This window comes from Trachypithecus francoisi, unplaced genomic scaffold, assembly GCF_009764315.1.
Source record: "Trachypithecus francoisi isolate TF-2019V2 unplaced genomic scaffold, Tfra_2.0 Lachesis_group8, whole genome shotgun sequence".
NCBI lineage: Eukaryota > Metazoa > Chordata > Mammalia > Primates > Cercopithecidae > Trachypithecus > Trachypithecus francoisi.
This window is the reverse complement of record NW_022681473.1, coordinates 116504304-116528236: the sequence shown is the minus strand read 5'-3', so window position 1 is coordinate 116528236 and position 23933 is coordinate 116504304. Positions and strand designations below refer to the sequence as shown.

Here is a 23933-nt window from a genome sequence, read left to right as displayed (position 1 = left end):
ATGAGTGTTATAGAAAACCAGGTCCAATATCATGTGCATGGAACCTTCTTCTACATTTTGGGTCCATTGTCATTTTTCTCTGTGCCAATATATTCTCTTCTGTTATTTTTACTGAACTTAAATGAATGGGCCATTGCAAATTGGGGAAGAGAGCAGATAGTGGGCAACTGAATCTAGCATAATAGTACTGAATTCTTGTATGCTCAGAAGAAGAGAGGACAGGCCGGGCGCGGTGGCTCAAGCCTGTAATCCCAGCACTTTGGGAGGCCGAGACGGGCGGATCACAAGGTCAGGAGATCGAGACCATCCTGGCTAACACGGTGAAACCCCGTCTCTACTAAAAATACAAAAAACTAGCCGGGCGAGGTGGCGGCGCCTGTAGTCCCAGCTACCCGGGAGGCTGAGGCAGGAGAATGGCGTGAACCCGGGAGACGGAGCTTGCAGTGAGCCAGGATCCGGCCACTGCACTCCAGCCCGGGCGACAGAGCGAGACTCCGTCTCAAAAAAAAAAAAAAAAAAGAAGAAGAGAGGACATAAGTTCTCCAACTGGAGAATCTTTCTGGGAGTTGCAAGCTAGTCTTCAGGGGTGAGAATACCATCTTATGAGCTACATTTATTGGGACCGTAATGTCAATAGAGCTAACCATATTAAATTCTAGCAGAGTTTGGTTTTCTTAGTTGGGGTTTTTATGAAGGTGCAGGGGCCCAAGAGAGTAATAATAAAAAAGAAAAAAAGAAAGTCGAGGATGGGCCAGTGTAGATTAGAATCCTAGTCTCAGGAAATCTTCTTTCCGTGAATTTGCTGCTTTTTCTTTTGTGTCTTGGTTTTTGCACTGTGTGCCCATTTCCAGAAATGTTAAGGATCTCTTAAATTAAAATAATGCCTATCTTATATTGAAGACCAGGCCTTACATACTTATCACATGCATTTCATATAATCTATAATTTTATTAAATGCAATTTTATATTTTATTTTGCTTTATATACAATTATCTCATACATTATTTCATTCAATTGTCCTACTTCATGAGGTAAGTATTATTACTTCCATTTTATTTTTAGAGGTAGGGTCTTGCTGTGTTGCTCTGACTGAGCCTCAAACTCTTGTTCTCAAGTGATCCTCTTGCCTTAGCCTCCCGAGTAGCTAGAACTATATGTACATGTTTCCAATTTCTATTATTTTCATTTTACAATTGCATGAACTAAGGTTTGGATTAAGGATCAGACCCAGGCTCCATGTTGGTAAGTGGAAGAGCTGGGATTTGAATTATGTATACCTGGCTTCAAAGGCTAGGGTTTTAAAAACAGCAAAACATGACCTTCCACATAGCACATTTATCTTCCTTAAGAGAGTACTACGTGGATTGGGATCGTATATTTTATGGAGTTCATAAAACTACTAAGAGTGTGGTACAAGTCCTCGAAAATTGGGGGAAATGGACAATTTCTGCCTAGCAACCAATGTCTTTAAAATCTATACACACTGATTAATCAAAAAATGAGGTGAATTTTATTACATAGGTCCATTTTTTTTCCTTTGGTATTTATCATTTACTTGTTGTATGGTAGTGGAGTAAGCCTTGTAAGAATATCCTTTCATGATGTTTTTACAGAGTAAGGTACCATTAAAAATAAGCCAAGAGTGTATAAATTCAAGATGGTCATCATTCCACCCTGCTGTTAACCATGAGTTCTTATCTGAAGGCCAGAAAAAGTAGTCCTTAAAAACTTGAAGAAATGGAGGAAGATAGATGCATATACAGTCTGAGTCAGAAATTCTTCTCATTCCCTGTGTCTTTATGTTGGGGGTTAAGGGAAGAAAACAAAAGTTGGTTCTGTTCATCTATAGATGATTCCTACTTACATGTGATTGGATGATATGAAGTCATAGTTCCTTTAGGGCTAAACTGAGATTTTCCTCCTAATAAGTTTTCTTCTATTTTTTATTGCACAGAGGCAAGGACCTAGCAACACTTATGAAGATCCTCGAATGACCTGTGGTTTCCAGTCCAATTATCACCAGCAAAGACCTTGCTATCCCTTTTGGGATGAGATGGCAACTCAGGAAGTTCCTACTGGTCTTGAACACTGTGTCTCAGGTAGGAACATAAACAAAAGCTGGGAATGAGGATAGAGTTGAAGGACAATGGAAATCTGATGAGGGCTGCATTCTTTCAAATAACAGCTGCCATGGCTTATGTGGGTACGGATGCTATTGTTCTTGAATGGAAAGTCCCGGGCCTTCTCCATAAATTTTGGGTTACTTTATTCCCCGACAGGAAGTCTAAACTCTAGGAATGGGCCCAAGAAAGGATGCTTTAGGTCTCCACCTTGCAAATAGTTTTGCCTACCCTGCATTTCCTGACACCCGTTTTGGCTGTTGTCAGAGAGCCTAGAAGTTTTGCAGTCACAGAGTCTGAACTGGATAAACAGAGTTGTGTGAATTGCTCGGCCTTCTTAAAGAACATGCTTTCTTTCTATTGTCATCTGTTTCCACTGTTCCCGGCCTCTCTGTCCGTGCCCACCGGATCCCGCTTCTTTTGCCTCTGTCCCTCTCTCCCTTCTCTCCTTCCATTTGCTGGTGGCAGTGCTGCCCTCTGGTGAGCGGGAGTCTCCTCCAGAGAGCTCTCAAATCAATGGATCTACATTCCCGGGGACCTCAGGAGTCTGAAGTCCTCGTATCCATGCTGTTTTCAGGAGACGCTCTGTTTCTCACAATTCCATTAGTCCTTGGTTTACCAGCTAGTGTTTTTTTTTTTTTTTTTGTTTGTTTGTTTCTAAACAAAAAAGGTTAAATTTGAATTTGGGGATTTTGAAATGATCAATTCAGATATTAAGTTCACTTTTACATGAGACTATGTTATGATAACATATTTGAATACGAAATAGCCAGTCAAAATCTGTGTTTTCTCTCAGGATGAATTCTTAGTATAAAAATGTCATTACTCTTACATGTTGGGAAAACGTAATTCTAGGGAATGACCTGGGCGGGGCATGGCCGGGGGAGTCACTAACTTGAAGGCTACTTTTTGGTTCAGTGTTATTTTACCCCACAACATTCTTTGGTCAATTACTTAAATAACAGTGAAGAAGTAAAATAAATGTTTGCTTTGTTGTCCATGCTTTATTGCTCATCAGGAATAAACAGACAAAGGGCAAGATGCTGTGGCACTCCGTGGGCTGTGTGTATGGTGGGTGAGGAGGCATGGGGAGTAGCTTTCCATTTGCCTGGTTTCTGTCCAGGGCAGAATGAAATCAATTCCTGTGTCCCATGTTCCCTTGACTCAATAGCCATTGATCTTTGAGGTATTCTTTGGCACTGCCCTGGATTGTAGACATAATAATATTTATGCTGTCACTTTCTGCTTGGTATCTCAGTTCCTCTAAGCATATATACAAAAGTCTCAGCTACCTATCCATTTCACAAGGGAGATGGGAGGATTTTGTACCTGTTCACAGGTTAGACTTAAGGAGTAAAAATTTGAGGACATGAGAAAAGTGATCCTTTAAAATTCTAAACAAAATAGATTTTGTTTGTATAAGCAAAAGGTCAAAATGGTTGTGTTTATATTTGTATAATTCTTGAATCCTATTAATGCCATAAGGCTTAAGTCTTATATCTTCCAATGCAACTGAGATTAAAGCTGCCTTGATTTAACACTTTCAGCTCTGGATGGTCTCTCTGCTTGCTACAAGTTACATCTTATTAATGGCTGAGGCCTTCTCTGTTTGCTCATAGCCTGAAGATCAGAATGTCTCTTCTTCATAGCAAAGAGACATGGCCTTCCTTTTCCTTAACTGAGAAGTACTTGCACTCCCAAGTGGAGATGATTTTTCATGCTGCTCTTTGTTAAGTTTCTCAAAGGTAAAGACGTTTTTATTTCATGGCCTATGAGACAGTGTTTGGGAAGCGTATGAAGAACAGCTTTAAAATGCAAGAACTTATAGCAGGATAATATCATCTTCCTCTCATAGTTTATAGTTGCAAGAAGGAAGCTGGGGTCACCCCGGCTTTTGGTAGGTTGAGAAGATTGGGGCATATAATAACCATTCCTAGAATGACCTGGGTTGCCATCAACCGCAGCTCAGAGATGGCACACAGCTTCCATTGGGGTGTGGCCCTACCAGTTGGGGGCAATCTCTTCATGAATGTGATGGTTGTAGTTCCCACTGTCCTAGACTCCCTCTGATGGAAATGTCTGGCAAGAACCCTGAGCCTTTCTAGCCCCTCCTTTAACTTTTGAGCTTCCCAGATGAAGGAGTTGGAGGGATTATTTCTGGGCTGTGGTCCAGCTCTCCTCAGCGATGGGTGTTGTTTGGATGGGGATCTTGGGGTTATAGGGAAGGGAGATGAAGACATAGACCAACCAATGATTTCTCCAGCTGTGGTACATTTCCTTGGAGATGTGTTGAATATAAAGAAAGAGAAAAAATACTCGACATTTTTTTCATCTTCTTTTATCCTATTTATAACTTCGGTTTCCTTCCCGTCCTCCATCTCATGGCTACTGCCCACCCCTGCTCCCCCCTCACGTTTGTGCTCTCAGAAGGGATGAATGAACTTCTTTTCCAAGGACTACACATCTGTCAGTGCAGAGAATACTGACAGGAGGGGCCACCAAGGAATGAGCAAGCCTTTTCAGAATGTTGTTCCTATTCACGAAGGGGCAGAGGCTGAGGAGGAGAAGGAGGAGGATGAGGAGGGGGAGGAGGAGGAGGAGGAAGAGGGTGGCGGAAGAGTGGGAGGGAAGGGGAAGAGAGAATCAAGCAGAGAGAAAGTATGAATGAGGGAAAGCCTTACCAGGTGAGTGGGAGAGAATACTCAGGCGCCAAGGCCTGTTGGGAATCGATTGGACAAAATAGATGATAAAGCGGGTGTGGTGGAAGAAAGATGTGTGAAAATGGACAGAAAATAAAGGTGGATATTAGTAGCGTGGTAGGGAATAATTGGAAAGGAAGATGAAAGATGAATGGGAAAGGGAAAATAAGTGGGGAGCCCAGAAAAAGACAAGGCAAGAACGGGAGGGGAAGATAACATGAAAGAGAAAAATAGATGAATCTGAGGACATTAGCTATACAGCTAAAAAGGGAAGCCACATTTGCATGCAATTGCCTGTGCAGCTGTACATTTCTTCACAACAATCTTGTAGTCATCATTTTCTTTCATTTCTGCCTCCTCCTACCGTCCGCCTCTTCCCCCTCCTCCCTATCAGCCTGGAGCCATTAGCGAGAGCCAATGGGGCTGAGTGCTGGTGTTCTGCATGAATGAATGGGTCCTTTCTGTCTCAGCTTCTCGTCATCCTTCTGTTAGGGAACCTTGTGAATCAATGGAACCTCTTACACAAGACATGGCTGAAATGTCTGTTACTGTTTATAGTCTGACTGGAGTGGAGCCACTGACCCTGCCTCCTCTCTGCTCCCTTCCTCTATTCTGTCCCTCAACCTCAGCCCTTTCTCTGCAACCATCATAACAAGAATCATTTTTATGTTTCAGTCTCTTGCCCCTGTCTCTAAGAGCTCACTGACATTTTACCATCATTAACTGTCATGACTAGTTCCTACCCACAGTCCTGTTGGATATACAGGGTAGTAGCAGTGCGCTTCAGAGTGGTGCCCAGACCTAGCTGAAGTCAGACACTGCCTGTTTTCCAAAACCGACATCAGAGACCCAACTGAGCCCGCAGGACACAGGACCTCAATCCATCCCATCAATGCCAACGGTCCATATTTGATTTTAGCCTTACAGTTTTGATGCTCATGAGTGGTCATAGCTTCTATCAGAAAATATGATGCTTACTTAGCACTCTTCCAAAATGTTATAGTATCAAATTATTTTTCATTTCAAGGATGGATTTGTCTGGAATCAGCCAAACTTACAGATGTGATGTTGTGAGCAAAGTACACTTTTGCAAAATACTTGCTTAGAGCTGGGAAGCAGCCTGGAGCTAGAGAACATAGGAAGCACAACTTACCTTCATGAGGAGGAACCTACAGTCTTATTACCATGGTCCTTGATTTGAGAAACAAGACAACACTTTTTCTTCTTGTAGAATGCAGTTTGCTGTGTCTTTGGTCACTGAACACAGCAAAACCTTCACTGAACCACATTCACAGCCTATCTGCCACTTCCCATTCTTCATGAGAAAGGACATTTATTTCGTGTAGTAGGAAAGAACCCAGACACTGGACCCAGGTCGCTTGTGTTTGCATCAGTTCTTCCTAACTGTGTGACTGTAGACAAATTAATCTTTGTCACCCAGTTTTCGGATCTATACCAACGATTCTCCAAGCGTGGTCCCCAGACAAGCAGCATCACTATCATCTGAGAACTTGTTAGAAATGCAAAATCTTGAGCCGTACCCCAGGCTTATTGAAGCAGAAACTCCCAGGGTACATGAGAATCACTTTAGGGCTTGTTAAGACACTGGTTATGGAGTTCTACCCCCAGCGTTTCTGATTCAGTGAGTCTAGGCTAGGGCTCAAAATTTGCATTTCTAACAAGTTCTCAGGTGCTGCTGATGCTGCTGATGCTGCTGGTCTAGAGATCACACTCTGAGAACCACTAATACGTATAAAACATAAAACAGTGCCGTCACTTAGCAAGCCTGATATGAATATTTGCTATTATGACTCATTGTCCCGAAGTGCATTTGGGAGTCCAAACTGCGTTTCATTGAGTCATAGAGTGACCCACTGATTGGTTGAACACGTTTGGTGACCAGTGCCACGCCCAGGATACTGAGAAGATGTATGGAAAATGGGAAGCCTCAGTTCTCCTTTAAAACAACTTTTATGCAAGTGTGTGTGTGGGTGTGCATTTACATACTAGAGCAAATGGTTTCCATATGAAATATTACACTTATTTATGACATAAAGTTTGGCAGTGTTAATGTGTGGCTTTGGATCTCACTAAAATCTCTAAAACAAATTTACTAACAAAATGGTGGAACTAAAGAATGTCTTTCCCAAATAAACTTTGGAAGTTCAAATGGGAGATATGCTGAGGGTCCGAGTTCATAGTCCCTCCTGGGGCTTTCTCAGACGGCCTAGCGGCTGGGAGAGATCAAACCTGGGCCAGTGTTTGGAAAGGGCTATCCACAACCAGGTGGGATGTCTCAGCAGGAAACACAGATGCCTCCAATTTGGCTTTTAAGTGTTGAGAACGCTGAGGGAGTGCCAGAGAGACTTGTTAAATGGAAACTCACCTTGCTCTGAAATGTTTATTCTTATAGCAGGTCTGTGGTTTTACAGAATGATGTTTCAGACTCTATCATCTGCTGCACCCCTCTTTTCTTTCCTCATTCAGGTGTACTTTTCTTTTTCTAGAGGGTCTGTGTCAGGTTCTTTGTTCTTCAGAACAGTTCTGGTCCTGAGAGTGTGTGTGCTTTACGGATGTTGTAACATTGGACGATTACAACATTGGACTAATGCTGTCCCTGAGAAGAGGCTGGACTGTTCCTCTCAGAGAAGACTTATAGGGAGTCCAGGCGAAGTGAATTGGAAACACAACTGGGCCACTCTGGTCTCAGGGTTTATTTTTTTTTTATTCTTTCAATTTTCCAGCTCAAGAAGGAATTGTCTATGTTAATGCCCAAATATTCTCTAGCACAAGACTAGGGAATTAAACTCCTGTCTAAAGTCCAAACATAAAGGGAGATGGGGAAACGTGGACCTTTTTGGATTCTGCCTGGATGGCTGTGCTGTTTGGGAGGAACAAGCTGTAACCCTATCTTAGGTTCCAGCCTTTCACAGAAGGCAGAGGTTGGGGCCCAGCTGCCCTGACAAGCTACTCCCAGGGGACAGTACTGAGAGAAGCCTGATGCAGGAACAGCCTTGCCACATATCCCCATCCCATCTCTGAGAGGGCCAGAGGTTGGAAAGAGGAAGGAAAGCAAGGCCAGCCTAGCCCAAGCAGTCTACTAGGGAGAGTCCACATGCCTGATGTGTCCCGCATACTCGCTCTGTCAATGTGCTCATCTGCTACTGAGATTCTGCGAATGCCTGACTCCTACTCAGTAAGTGGAGGACATGCCTCTGATCAGCTGTGGACTGAAGTTGCTCCTGCTTCCTACATGGCCTCTTTCTTATTCCCCACCTCCTGCTGCCTTGGTAGCTTTTGAGCTGGTACTATTTCATATTCAGATTATAAGGACTTTGGGTATACGTTTTGAGTGTGATTGAAGAGTGTGAAGTCCAAGCAGAGGGTTTGGCCTGGTGTTGAGGGAAGAGCCAGCCTATGCCTCAGGAACCCATCAGCATTGCCCGGTAGGGGTCCTCGGGCCGTGGCTAAGTCCACTGAGCTTCTCAACCCTCACCTTTCACAGGTGAAATACTCTCTTTCCAAAGAGTTCTTGTGCCCACTGCATGAGGGTAGTATACTTAAAAGGTCATGGCCTATCACAGGGACCAATACCAAAACGCTGCTTTTCTTCTTTTTCCTTTCGCCACGGTGGGAGTGTGGATTCAGGTGAATCAAAGAAACCAGATGCCCACTGACGTCTGAGTCCTGCCCACTCTTACCTTGCTCAAGGCTAATGTGCTAGCATCTGCCCACTGTGCCTTCAGTGCGCCTCATTTCGCCAGTGAAAGGAGAGGCCAGCCTAGTGAGGACCAGAAGGAGCCGCACACCCAGGTTAGAGACCAGAGACCCCGTGCTCTCAGGAGTGACCCCAACAGCCCCGAGGAAGGAGGGCTTGGAACGGCCTTTACAAATGTAAATCACCCCCTCCAGGTCCCCGGGAAGGAAGGGAACCAAGACAGAGAAACCCAAGCCTCCAGGCTGGGTTCGTGGAGTGACCATGGAAAGGCAAGCCTTCCGAAGGCCTGCCCTCGGACGCGCAGCTTCTCAAACATCCTAGGAAGTAACAGCATTGCGCTGGGACTCCCAGGGGGCTGCGGAGAAAAGAAAACGTTCTCTCAACTTTTTCAAACCACAAATATTTAGTCCGAGTTGGGAAAAGGTCCCTGGGGCACCGAGTTCTTATGCGATTCAAGCAGTTTGACCCCTCTCCTGGAACTCCTCGCACGGGGGTGGGACGGTGGACGCCGCTGGCTGGCGTCAGGCCCCGCTCGGCTTCAGCCGCGGCACTGGGTGAATGGACGTCTTCGGGTGGGCGGAGGAGGTGGGAGCCGGAGCCCAGCAGAGGGGCGAGGGGCGCGTGAGAGTGGAGGGCGGGGGCGGACTGCGCCGCAGGGACAGCCTGTAGTGCTGTGTCTGGCCGCCTGGAGACACGGGCTCTCTCTCCAGATGTTCACTGTGTTTATAGCTGGCGAGGCAGGAGACCCAGCTCCCTCATTAATAAGTTGCTTTCTTGCACTGCAGCCAGGGGTCTTAGCCCGGAGCCTGCAGCTGGAGGAGGCGGCCCGCTCCCCTCCCCCAGCCTCCCGGTCCCTAACCCCACCCCGCCTTCCTCCCCTGCAATCCTCCCAAAATACACGAGCACACAAAAAGAAAAACACCAGCAGATTTTTTATTTCAGAGAGTAAACACTTGGGCCATGGGGGTCTGGAGGTTATGGGAAAAGAGGAAACCATCAGGCTAATCAGGCAGCACACACTTCCCCTGCTGAAATAAAACAGAAATCATTGCTCCGCAGGGCGGGCGGGTTAACCCCGGCGCTGCCAGCAACGCAGGCGCAGGCGAAGCCGGCCCGGAGCTGGGGCGTCCCGGGACGAGCTTTCCACTCCCAGGAGAGGAGGCAGCAGAGGACGGGCGTGGGCTGCCTCGGCCTGAACCTCGCCCTTCTGCCTGTGGCAGCGCCTGTGCCCAAGCGGGGCTGAAGAAACAGACGGTTGGAACAGAAGAGATTCAGGGCTTAGATTTAGTTTTGCAAGAGGTTACAGGGAGGTCTAGATAGGTTGTGGAGATAGAGAGATAGGTAAGAGTGTGTGTCGTTACCGTTTAACAAAGGATCAAGAGAGCTGGGTAGGGCTGGTTGGGGCACAGGTTTCAGCCCTGCCATCCACCAGCTGTGCAACCCTGGACGACTCACTGAACCCTCTGAGCCTCGGTTTCCTCGCTTGTAATATAATAGTGCCGACCTCACAGAATTACTGTGAAGGGAGAAATTTAAAAAACAACAATCGTATTGAATGTGGAAATGGCAAAGCACCAGGCATGGCATGGAGAAGGCTCTTAACTCATGATTTCATAGGTTACCTTTTCATACATTACCGTAATTGCCCAGGGTTCCCCTCCCTCCTTTTCTTCCTTCCTCTCTCACTTCTTTTTCGCTCCCTTCCCTTCCCTTCCCTTTGCTTTCTTCCTTCCTCGCTCTTCCTTTTTTCTTTTTCTTTCTTTCTACCTCTTTTTTTCCCTATTGAATGCCTCCGGGTTCCATCTTCAATGACTTCTTCCCTCACTGCTGTCTGAAGAGCATAAATAGCTCACGGGACAGAGGTCAACAGTCAAACATGAGGCCTAATTGCACTCTGAGAAAAATCACCTTCCCACTGAAGCATGGGGCAACCTTGGCTGTCCCCAAAGCTGCCAGTGTGAGTGGCCCCTCAGCTTTCAGTCCAGACCCTGCCCCATGTCTTGATCTAGTCATTTGGCCACACCCTCCCCACCATCCCTATTTTTTAAAATAGGGATACACTTTTCCCACTCCATTCCTGGACATCCCAGTTACATTCCTCATGAACTTTGAAGAATTGTTTGCATCTTTCAACCTTCTTGCTATTTAAGAAAACAGGACTTTGGGATCTCTGTTAGGTGGAATTAAAAAAACAAAACAAAACGAAAAAACAAAGCCATCGATTTTCAAAGCTGTGTCATAGGTCTTTTCCATACCTCCTGAGACTTGCTGAAGTAGTGCTTGAGAGGCAGAAATACCAGTGATTTAAGTAGCTACAGAGTTCCTTTGCCATTTTTACTGGATATCTTACATACCTCATACATTTTAAAAAAAAATCAATCTTGACAACTTTCTGCCGTATCTTAGACCTGCTGTTTCTCATGGAGCAGGGGTTCTTGCCCAGGGGAGTTTCAGGAAAGTGTGATCCTGCTGAAATTTTGTGCAGAAATTTTTTAAGGATCTTAAAGTTGTCTGAGACTCCCAAAGAGGTTAAAAACTAGTGTTCCAAGGGAAAGGTACATTTGTACCTTCCTGCGGCACTTAGCACATTGTACTTCTAGAGTACGCAATGCATATTTTGTTGAACTGGGATGAATTCTCTGGTATAAACTTCCTTCCTATAAATCCCTTCTCCCTGCTCTGGTCAGTCCCAAGAGAGTGCATTTAAATCTGGAAGTTGTTTCCATTCCATTGTCTCTGAGACAGAAGCATGAAGCCTTGCCCAAAGGCTAGCCAGATCTCTCCTTTTTCTTTAACGTATTTTTTCATTTCATGCTCCTCAGGATGATCTCTGTAAACACCCCAGGAAAACTGTGGACCTGGGACCTCCCTAAAGTGAGCTGGAGGTAGAGATGGGGAGCTTCAGTCTGTGTCAAAGCACCACAGGAAAGTCACACTGTGACCTGCGTCTCATGGATTTTCTAGTGCACAATAGATTTTCCCCAGCATCCTTATGTCATGTAGGGAAGAAAAGATGTATTAATAGTGCTGCTAAAGGGAATAGGGGTACAGAAATTCAGAGCTAACCCCTTCCCCACTGCAAACAATGTACACTTGGCTCTTCGTGTCCATGGGTTCTGCATTCATGGATTCAACCAACCTCAGAGCAAAAAAAATAAATAAATTTTAATTAAGAATATTTGCATCTGTACTGAACATGTACTGACTTTTTCTTGTCATTATTCCCTAAACAATACAGTATAGCAACTATTTACATATCATTCACATTGTATTAGGTGTTATGAGTAAACTTGAGATGACGTAAAGTGTATGAGAGGATGTGCATAGGTTATTTGCAAATACTACACTGTTTTATATCAGTTACTTGAGCGTATATGAATGTTGGTATCTTAGGCAAGGGATTGTCCTGGAACCAATCCCTCATGGCTAAGGGACTGTATACAGGAATGTCTATGGCAGAGAAACTCCTGGGTGCTACAGACTCTCTCAGCTCACTGCTCCTGAACCAAGGTCATTCTTTTGGAGTCTTAGCCCTCATTTCTGATCATCAGCTTCTGTTGGAATCATTGACTGTTACATCTACTGCTACAAACTCACTTAGAAAAGTGGAGGCCATTTTCAGACCTCTCCAGTCCAGACAGATTACCCAACCCGAGTCAACTACTTTGAACTTCCCAGCAATGTCTTAGCATTTTCATCTTTGGTCAATACACCAGGTGGATATTCTTAGCTGAGCAGGGTTTGGAGCTCGCATCCTGGTGAATGTCCACTGGTTGAATTTTGGATTTTATAATGAAAGTGGCTGGCTCCTTGAGACAGAAATGACTGTGGGCTGTTCCTGGAGAGTTGAGTAGAGATTAGAAATAATAGAAAGTTGTTGTGCTCACTTCAACCATACCTGAAATATTTGGACATCTCATCAATACTTTGGGTTTTGAAAACTCTGAATTTAAAGTTTCTGAACAATAAAACCAGTTACCATGATGCAATATTTTCTTGACTTTTAATCTTTTGCTGTGTTTTTAACATGGTTTAGATCCCTCTGAACTTCCTGTTAGATATCTGTGCATATTTCTATGTTGCTTCTTAACTGATCAATTATAAATTAAAATATAGACGAAAAATAGCTCATAGCCCATTCTCTTCCAATTCTAGTAATCTTACTCCAGAAAGTCCAAAAGAAGGCCTGTTCTTCTAGAGCTGCTTGAGAGGTAGAGTGGTTACCATTCGTTAAACACCTTCTGTATGCCAAGGATCGCATATATGTGGTCTTTTGCTTTTACAACATTCCTATGAGGGTGATACTATTCCCATTTTACGGATGAGATAAATAAGACTCACCTCCCCAAAGAAGCCTAATTCTGGGAGGCAGATTGGTAATTAAACGTAAATATTCCTCCAAAGTGCATGTTCTTAACCACCATACACATTTTGCCTGCCCAAACATTTGTTCACATCTTCATTGCTGTCTCACCCTTCGTGACAATTGCCCACCTCCAGGATAAGAATAGATAAGATTTCCTAGCTTTCCCACAAAGCAGAGACCCCTACAAATGCCACAGGGATGAAAAAGGGAAAACAAGACACTGTTACCTGGTTTCTTTTGTATCTTCTCTCTGGTTTCTTGGAGTCCAATATTGGTCACTTAAGGGCACGAGGAAGCCTGATAATTTGCAAAGCTCCTCCAGAGAATGCTTTTTCCTTTGTTGGGCATTCAGTTAGGGTGTAGAGGGTTTGCTTACCTCCTCACCTAAGCATGATACTCCCTTTGTCCCCTTACACTGCCTCCCCTCCCCCCAACCAGCCAGCTCAGTGAGCAGACAGAGTCACTGAGCAAGACTAAACCCTAAGAAGTTTCTGAAAGGTTATACCCTTGAAGCTACCCACAGTGTACATAGCACGTGCTGAAGTTTACACAGACTTCCCAGACCTCTGAATAGAGAGACTAATTGTGGGGAAGCTGCTTTTCAGCACACAGGATGGGCTGTTCCCTGTGGGTTTTACTATCAAAAGGCTTTTAAAAGTGCAGTGTAGCCATTGTTGAATATTTCACAATGAATTAAATACCATTTCTCTCCTCGCAGCTGTTCCATGTGAGTGAGTGTAGAGTGCATTTTTTTTTTCTTTTCCTGGCAGAAGACGTCTGCTGTATAAACCTAAGCACTGGGGTAATGAGATTATTTGTGTGTGAATTCTTTAGGAAAAGCATTTCTTTATTTTAAACTCAATGTGATGCAAGGCTGCTGCTCTGGAGACGGGGAGAGGGAGAGCCTTGGAAAAGAATGGAACTGCAATGTCTTTGAGCAGAACTGGGAGAAGGCAGGGGTGAGGGGCTCAGGGATTAGGCATGCAGCCTCAGTACATTTATCCACATTTCCCTACATTTCCCTAAGGCTGCCTGCATCTCTCAGCCCTACTAACTGGGCTACAGAAGAGGGAAATTCCATATATATATGTAATTTTTTTTAGTAAACAATTAATCACTTTTCCATCTACCCTTTCAAAATTCCTTTCTGATCTCACAGGTTTTTAAAGCAATTGAAGAAACAGCTTGCTCTATACCTATTTTTATCTCAAAGAGCTTTTAATATAATTTAAATTGTAAAATATACAAGGAACTGACTTTCTTATGACATTTAGGGCAGTTTCCACAATTTGGACGAACTCAGCTTTAATAGTACCATACCATTAAGTGCTGTAACATGTATCCACACATCTTTTGCTTGACTTTTCCTCTTCAGAGTTTTCATTTATTTTTCATAGACATTGAGCTTTAGGTGAGCAGTAAGTTGGAATTAAGTATAAAATTAATTAGGATTAAATACAAGTGTAGACTTAACTCTTCCTAAAATGTCATTAGGGAGTCAGCAGCTGTTTTTTAGATCCAGTGAAGACTAAGAACACAATGAGATTAAATGGAAAAAGAGGGATTTAGATTAGTGAGGGGGAAAATATGACTCTGAAATCCATTATTAGAGTTTATACATTACCTTCCCTCTCAAATATCTTTCAGAATATTTCAGAAGGAGTATGAGTAATTTTTTAATTATTATCCTTCTGGTTCTATCACGTAAGATAAAATTTTCACAACCTTTTAAGGGAATTTAAGGGAATGTTTTAGGAAATGATCGAGTGCGAAAGAGCAGGCCAGATGTGAAAGGAGAGCCGTTGAGTTTCAGAGTAATCTTTTAATTCTGCTGCAGCGAGAGAGGCAAAAAGGAGGCATGAGCTGGGCATGCTGATATGAAAACTCAACCAATAGATTTTTGGGGCTAAGGAGAGAAGGTCTGAAATGTACGTCTGCACCTCCCCCATTGTTACTGGTCACTTACTTTTTTCATTTTCCAAACTTCCCAATGTCTATGTCAGAATGGGCAGGTGGAGAGTGATCATTTTTCCCTGCCTTTAACAGAAGGGAAAGTTCTGCTGCAAAGATGGGGGAGAGAATTTATGCTGTTCTGGTAGCTTTGAAATGCATAATCTTTTCCCTCTTCCTGACTGTGAACTAGTACTTTTCTATGTGCATATATATCACATTCAGTTTACTTTGAAAAATAAATTATTATAAAACATACCTCTTTAAATATTTTTTGTTTGTTTGTTTGTTTTTTGAGACAGAGTTTCGCTCTTGTCGCCTGGGCTGGAGTGCAATGGCACGAGCTGGGCTCACTGCAACCTCTGCCTCCAAGGTTCAGGCAATTCTCCTGTCTCAGCCTCCCGAGTAGCTGGGATTACAGTTGCTCGCCACCATGCCTGGCTAATTTTTGTATTTTTTTGTAGAGACGGGTTTTCACCATATTAGCCAGGCTGGTCCTGAACTCCTGACTGCAGGTAATCCACCCATCTCGGCCTCCCAAAATGTTGGGATTACAGGTGTGAGCCACCATGCTGGTCCTAAAGAAAATTTATAAATCAAAGAATAATAGGGAGGGAAGGCATTTTGGTGTCATCACTTAACGGTTAATACATGGAGGGTGTCTTCCATGGGTATTTTTTGTGACTGGTGTTCACCTGAGTCACACACAGATACTTCAGACTTAAAACTGAGCTCACTGCTTTCTCTTGACTCTGTAACCTGTAACTCTGTAGCTAGTGGAGGGGTTGTTGGTGTCTTTAACCTCTCTCTTGTTTTGATGAAGGTCACTATCAGCTACCAATCACCAGGCTAGAGAACTGGTAGTTATTGACTCCCTCTCCCCTGTTTTCTTTTTTTTAAATATGGTCACACTTGTGTTGGCCAAGGAAGGATCTTTTTGTTTGTAAGTGGCAGACGCCTGACTCAAACTAGCTTCAGTGTAAGAAAGAATTTCCTGACTTAACAGATGGGAAGTCCAGTAGACGAGTCAGCCTGGGGGATTCTAGGGAATCCAATAATCTTCTCAAGTCTTTTACCCTTCTCCTCCTCCCTCCTCTCCTCTTCCTGCTCTTCCTCCTCTCTCTTCCCCTTTTCCTTTTCTCTTATTCTAGCTCACGTCTGCTTTGGTGGAAGAAGAGAAGTCCATAGTCATAGACCTCATTAAAGAATTCCTTGTTCCTGATGGTTTTATATAAAATTCCTGGTCTGTATGCCCATCCCGAAGGCAATGAAAGAAATAATGGGGGTGGGGCACGCTAATTCACCATGTAGGACATTACCACCTTTGTGAATAGGAGGTGTAGGGGTACTGTGATCAGCAGTTCCACCAGAGCTAAAAGAGACAGTTTCCTAAAGGAAAATGGGGGGGTCCTGTACTGGAAAAAGAAGGAAAAGACTAGAGAGAGAAAAGCAGCAGACGGCCACTATATTTTCATATTCAGTCGCAAGTCCCATTACTTTATTTTCTACATAGCTCTCATATGGAGCCCTTATTATACTCAATACCTGTGTTCAGACCCCAATTGTGTTCCCATGATACTGGTGAATACCTGTATTGTAGAGATCATTGCACCATACTGCAATCATTGTTTTGTCTTTCCTCTGAGACTATGTACAGCTTGAGGGCAGGGGCTTTGTCCTCGCCATATTTCTGGTACCTAGTGGAGTGCCTAAATTACCACGGGCACTCAGTTAAGGTCTGCTGGAGAAGCAAACCAGGTTATTAATCTGTCAGGGTCATTGTGGGTACTACCCAAGATTTAAAAATCTGTTAAGAAGTAACAAAAATTAAAACAAAACAAAACAAAACACAATTTAGAATAACGCCCAAAGCTCAGCTCAGAAAACTTTTTGTGTTATGGCTCCTCTCCTTCTAAGGCAAAAGGACTTCATCATTTATTTCTGTATCCTCAATGCCTAGCCTAATACTTGCCACAGAGCAGAGGATTTGATAACTATTTGTATCTTGGTTGTCCAAGCTTGTCCCAGCTAGTGGAGGGATGGTTAGTGTCTTGGTCCTCAATTAGATCATGGGTAATTCCAAGTTACTGACTGGTTTAGGGTGTTAGTGACATTAGAGCATCTTTATTTTGTCCTTTATTAATCAACACATATTTATTAAGACCTCGTTCTTCATGAAGCATTGGGGCTATAAAGTGGGGTTCAGTCTTATCCTCAAGGAACATCACGCAACGTGGCTGCCATGCTGAGACAGACACAGCCAAGCAGGCAGAGCTGGTGAGCACCAGGGGAATGGGAATGATGAGAGGGATGGTCCTGTTGAGACTAGAATTATGGAGAGACCCTCCTGAGGCCTCCCAATCACGTGAAACTCAGGGTGAGGGGGTTTGCCTTGAGGAGCACTCATTCATCCAAACTTAGTTGGCAGAATGAGGATAGAGCTCGATTTGGAAAGGGGTTGTTTTACTGGTGTTTGGAAGAGTGGCCACTCCGGCTCTGCTTTATGTATCCTTGAGCGTTGTTATTCTTTCTTCTCTCCCCTGTGTTGATTTTCACCTCCCTCACCCTGGTCTGGCCTCTCTGTGGCCTTCCTGCTGCTTTCAGAGATGAGCTTAGACTCCACACGGGGCTCCCAACCTGAATGATATATCCCATTCCTGGGGCCGCTGCTCCCTCACTTCATTAGTGCTCCTTGCTGTTTATAAAGCCAGGAGATAATATTTTTAAATTCCATTTGGAGTTTCCCGGGCAGCCTCTCTCTAAGCCACTTAGGAAGTTTAGAAAAGAAGGTCACAGAAATGTTAGACATTTTTCCACTGAACTTTGGTGAAGCAAATGATCTTAAGACGATGTTCATAGACCCCAGTAGGCAGGCTTTCCTGGGTGATACGATATTCTCCCTCTTTTATTTGTCTTGCCTTCACCTCCAGAAAACCAACTTCTTTTTTTAAAAGAATTTATTGAGGTGAGCTTTATTGAGATATAATTCACATACTATACAATTCACCTATTGAAAGTGTACAATTTAAGTTCTTTTTAGTGTATCTACAGTATTGTGCAGCTCTCATCACAATTTAATTTTAGAATATTTTTCTTCTTCTTTTCTTTTTGAGATGGACTTTTGCTCTTATTGCCCAGGCTGGAGTGCAATGGCAAAATCTCCGCTCACTGCATCCTCTGTCCTCCTCCTGGGTTGAAGTGATTCTCCGACCTCAGCCTCCCAAGTAGCTGGGCTAACAGGTGGCTAATTTTTTATGTTTTTAGTAGAGACAAGGTTTCACCATGTTGGTCAGACTGGTCTCCAACTCCTGACCTCAGGTGATCCGCCCACCTTGGCTTCCCAAAGTGCTGGGATTACAAGCATGACCCACTGCACCTGGCAACATTTTTATTCTTCTTAACAGAAATCCTATATCCATTAGCAGTCGGTCTTCATTCTTTCTCATTCCTTCTACCTCCCCACCTCAACAGCTACTGGTCTAATTTCTATCTTTGTAAATTTGCCTATTCTGGAATTCTCATAAGTAGAGTGATACAATATTTGATCTTTTGTGACTGGCCACTAAGCATGTTTTCAAGTTTCACCATGTTGTAGCAGGCATCAGTATTTCTTTTTATCACCAAAGTAATATTCCATTATATGGCCATGGCACATTTTATTTATCCATACTTTGATGGCCATTTAGGTGCTTTTCACTTTGTGGTTATTATAAATAAGGCTGCTATTAATGTTAATGTACAAGTTTTTTGTGTGATATGGGTCATATGGTAACTCTATTTGTGGAACTGCCCAACTGTTTTTGAAAGTGGCTGCTTCATTTTACATTCCTACTAGCAATGTAAGAGGGTTCCAATTTATCCAATACCCTCATAGTGAATGAGCAGTATTTCATTGTCGTTTTGATTTGCATTTCTTTAATAATTAATGATATTGAGCTTTTCTCATGTGTTTACCGGTCATTCATATACCTTCTTTGGAGAAATGTGTATTAAAATCCTTGGCCCATTTTTAAATTGGGTTGTCTTTTTCTTGTTAAGTTGTAAGAGTTCTTTATATAGTCTGAATACAAGTCCCTTATCAGGCATATAATTTACAAATATATTCTCCCATAAAGTGGGTTATCTTTTTACTTTCTGGACGTTTAGAGTTTGCAGCACCATAGGTTTTTGTTGTGATATAGCCCAATTTATCTATTTTTTCTTTTGTTTCTAGTGCTTTTAGCATTGTACCTAAGAAATTATTGCCCAACACAAGGTTATGAAGATTTAATCCTGTTTTTTTTTTCTTATATGAGCTTTATAGCTTTAGTTCTTACATTTATGTCTCTGATCCACTTAGAGTTAACTTTTATGCACAGGAGTCCAGTTTCTTTCTTTTTCATCTGTGTATCTGGTTGCCCCCTATTATGTGTTAAAGGAGTATTCTTTCCTCATTGTCTGTTCATTGTTGTGGACAGAGATTTTTAAATACATATGTCACCTACATTTATGAACTGCCTCCTTAATCTATGGCAAAATAATTATTTGTATTAAGTGGTTCTTCAACACTGCTCACTACAATGCATGAGTATTTTGAGGATATCTGAGTTCAAACCTGGTTTGGGGTGTGTGTGTGTATGTGTTTTGACCTGAATAATACTACCACCATTCATTCTTTACTTTTGGCCAGACACTGCCATACATTTTACATACATTACCCCGTTTACATCTTACCAAAGATTCTGTGAATTATTAACTCCATTTTACAGACAACTAAATTTGTCCGGCAGTGAGCTTTATGTAGGTGAAATAACTTGCCAAAAGCTACACTGTTTGTGAGTGACGGACTTCAAATTTGAGCTCAGGTGAGCCTGACTCTGTAGCCTAGTATGAAACACTGTACTGGTCCTTGGACATGTTATGTGAAATTATAATAACCAGGAAAAGGCAACATAAAGCAGCCACTATGTGTGCAATTTGTGAAGAATGCAAATCTGAAAATCTAGTTATGCTAAATGGCTATCAATTTCCTCATCTCTAAATAGGAAGGTTAACGCCCCCCTTACCTCCTGAATTACATCAAATATTTAATTTTTAAGTTACTTCTGGGTGTTTGAACTCTAAGAAGGAAAAAATAAGTCAGTAGACTTTTCTAGGATAATTTCATCATACTTTTATAAATCAATTGTTTAAATCTCATTTAATGCAAGTGTTTCTGCTTAATACCTTATTTTTTTTTTTTTCCACTTTTCTTGTATTTTCTTTGGTAAGTTTCAAAGAAAGTCACTAACACTTGTGTGGCAAACATCCCAAATCTACTGAATTTACCATATACCAGACTTTTAAGAAAATGAATATATTCAATTTGAGGAAATAAATACTGTGAATCCAAGGAAAGCAGAAACACCTCTTATATTGAAGGTATCAATACATATTATTCCTGAGATCATCTTCTAAGTCCTCTTCCCTATCTCATTACTTCTTCTCCCTTCTTGTAGGTGCTTATTTGGCCTTTGGTGAAGAATTTGGGATATATAGCTTTAAAACAATGGAACATTTCCCAGAAAGTATTGTTTTTGTGTTTGTAATGCTATGTTCTATTTGTCCTGAAGTCTCTATTGGAACATGTCATTACAGAATTCCAATATACACGTATAAGTGGTAAAAAAAACACAATTAGAAATGTATGTTCTGTGACCAGCTGCTCTTATTTAGTAGGTTTTCCAGTGTTTTCCTGCTGTAGCTACTAGGAAGATGTGCACCAGACTTTGAATGTTTTGGGTGCAGGAGTTTATTTCATGTCAGTTTCCCTTCCTCCTTAGTTCCCAGGGGAAGGGAGCTGAGTCCTTGCTTTCCTTTCCTTTCCCCCAATACCCAACTGTGGTTTAATTCCTCCTCCAGTTCATCCTTGAACTCAAGCAGATACATCACTTGGGATCCTACTGTATCCACCTCCCAACGACAGCTTTGTTTATTCCCACTCTGAGTGGAGATAAGTAGGAATTAGTGGATTAATAGTCTCTTTATTCACCATGCCATGCTTTCCCTCCCTCTCCCTCTACACATTCTGTGTTACTGGGGAAATAATATCTCAGGTAAATTATGGTACATAGTGATAAAAGGTCTAATTTAGAAAACCAACAAAATGACGACAAAAGACTTGGCAGGAGAAAACCACATTCTAAGGTCTTTGAGTAGTAGGTGAAAGTGATTTTGGACACATGAATGATTTGAAAGAGTTGAGCTAATATGCATCTTCAGATTTTGCACAGCTGACTTGGATCAAAGTTGTGCAAAACACTGGAGAGAATCTCGGAGCCCTGGGCAGATACAGCATACAGTGAGGCTGGGATCCTTTCCCACCTCTTAGGCATTTCTCAGAGGTACTGTGAGGTGATAGTGTTGGAATTATTTTGTGATCTTTCATGCTAGATAACGTAAAGCATCCCTACTACTTTAATCAAAAGAAAGAGGTGATGTGTATTCATATTTATTTCTGAGGTTTGACCCACAAAAAATTTAAAATGACTCAAACTTTGTGAAGAGAGTATGAAATTAATGTCTCCTAATTGCTCTTCCATGGGATCTGATTTGCAGAATTACAAGGCCAGCTTAGCCTGAAGTCATTGCTTAAGTAACCTGCTAACTGGAATGTATTGACATAAACTGTCAACACGGCTGCTCCCTTCAACCAATTCCAAGCTCTTCCTTCTCCTAATGAGAGTCTGTTATCTTGTGTGTCTTGATTTGTCTGTTATGCCCCTTAACATTATTCACAATCTCAATTGGATCAGAAAACAGCTTTTTCTAGACCACAGAATGTATGCTATTCTTTAAAATCTTAAGATCTCTGCAATCTGTTTACCCAGTGTATTGAATTCTTGTACCCGATATCTCAAGATAATGTTCATTTATGATACATATTTCTTCTTTTCTTACTCTTTGAATAAAGTATATTGATTATATGCATCTTATATTTTTATTTGATTAATACTATGACATTCACACCTTTATTCATTCCAAATCATTCTTCTCTTTCAACCATGTTTTCCATTTATCTTTGTTGAAACAGTTTTATTTCTGCCTTATAGTTTACCTGGTCTGTCCTTGACAAATTAACAGGTGTGATTTTTACATGCTCAATTCTCAATGGCTGCTTTGTATACATGCCAAGCTGTATCTGGAGGAGACAAATCTATATAAAAATGCAGGTCTCTTTGTCTTTACTTATTATCCTACTTTTCATGTATTTAGAGGTCTTAGATTACTCTTCTTTAAGGCAGCATCTGAGAATGGAGGCACACTCTGGTAAGAGTAATAAAGAACTTACTGCCAACCAGAGTCTAATTTTACAGGTTTTAATCCATTATGATCATTATAAAGTGAGCATTCCACTTTAACAAGTAGGAACCTTGCCAGAACAAAGTGACTGCCAAATGAATGACAGTGTTTGCTCGCTTCATCTCAGGTTGGAGGTTACGAGCTCTTACTGATACAATTACTTATTAACTGCATGATCATGGAATCTTCCTCTGTTGCTTTGTGTCTTAATTTCTCTTTCTATCTGGAAGGTGCCCATGAATATTAGAAAGACACAACTTTTCAAAAGTTGAGATTGTGGTGGTAAAATAACAAGGAAAGAGCTGGCCCTAAATGTCATCCTGCAGAGAGATGAAGATACACAGGATTTATCAGGCAGTGAGTGATTTTTGCCCTAAGACTTGATGTGTCAGGGATGAGACCCACTCATTGACTTTGGTTGTTTTTAAATGTTTGGGATTTGGCAGAGCTCAATATGTATTTTGTCAAGTCCTTTAATTTTTCTTGTTTTCCTATAAATACTCTAGAAGAAAATCTAGGCAATAAATACCAGCCGGGCATGGGCAAAGATTCCATGACAAAAGCATCAAAAGCAATTCAACAAAAGCAGAAACTGACAAATGGGATCCAATTAAATGAAAGAGCTTCTGGACAGCAAAAGAAACTAGCATCACAGTGAACAGACAACCTATAGAATGGGAGGAAATTTTTGCACTCTATCCATTTGACAAAGGTCTAATATCCAGAATCTACAAGGAACTTAAACGAATTTACAAGAAAAAAAACAAAACAAAACGAAAAACCCCATTAAAAAGTGGGCAAAGAACATGAATAGACACTTCTCAAAAGAAGACATTTATGTGGCCAACAAACATGTGACATAAAGCTCAACATCACTGATCATTAGATAAACGCAAATCAAAACCACAATGAGATAGTATCTCATGCCAGTCAGAATGATGATTATTAAAAAGTCAAGAAACAACAGATACTGGCAAGGCTGTAGAGAAATAGGAATGCTTCCACACTATTGGTGGAAATGTAAATTAGTTCAACCATTGTGGAAGATAATGTGGCAATTCCTCAAAGATCAAGAACCAGAAATACCATTTGACCCAGCAATACCATTACTGGGTATATACCTACAGGAATATAAGTCGTTCTATTATAAAGATAACATGCATGCATATGTTCATTGCAGCACTATTCACAATAGCAAAGGCATGGAATCAACTCAAATGCCCATCAGTGATAGACGGGATAAAGAAAATATGGCACACATACAACATGGAATACTATGCAGCCATAAAAAAGAACAAGATCATGTCCTTTGTAGGGACATGGATGGAACTGGAAGCCATTATCCTCAGCAAACTAACACAGGAACAGAAAACCAAATACTGTCTATTCTCACTTATAAGTGGGAGATGAAAAATGAGAACACATGGACACAGAGAGAGGAAGAACACACTGGGGCCTGTTGGAGGGATAGGGGGAGAGAGAAAATCAGGATAAATAGCTAATATATGCAAGGCTTAATACCTAGGTGATGGGCTGATAGGTGTAGCAAACCACCCATGGCGCATGTTTATGTGTGTAACAAAGCTGCATGTCTTGTACATGCATCTGGACCTTAAAATAAAATAAAATAAAATATTTTTAAAAATGAAAAAATTTTCTTGTTTTCATTGCTAATTTTGAGGTCTATGAGCATTTCAAGGAAAACTTAAATTGTATATGGGATTTTTTTATAGTCTAGTCATCTACTCATCTGTATGGGA

The 23933-nt window shown here is 41.9% G+C and overlaps 1 protein-coding gene and 1 long non-coding RNA gene across 3 annotated transcripts in view; one reads left to right on the top strand and one right to left on the bottom strand.

Annotated features, from left to right (window-relative positions):
* ETS1 (ETS proto-oncogene 1, transcription factor) overlaps positions 1-23933 on the top strand; it is a 128713-nt gene that overhangs the window by 29262 nt on the left and 75518 nt on the right. For both annotated transcript variants that reach the window (XM_033205614.1, XM_033205617.1), the window contains one exon: positions 1955-2099. In XM_033205614.1, coding sequence (XP_033061505.1) covers positions 1955-2099 — 145 coding nt within the window. The remainder of the gene's footprint in view (positions 1-1954; positions 2100-23933) is intronic.
* Positions 9452-13457, bottom strand: LOC117080503. The gene is made up of 2 exons (XR_004435876.1): positions 13131-13457; positions 9452-12375 (listed from the first exon to the last, which is right to left on the bottom strand). It is a non-coding gene; the product is annotated as an uncharacterized LOC117080503 (long non-coding RNA).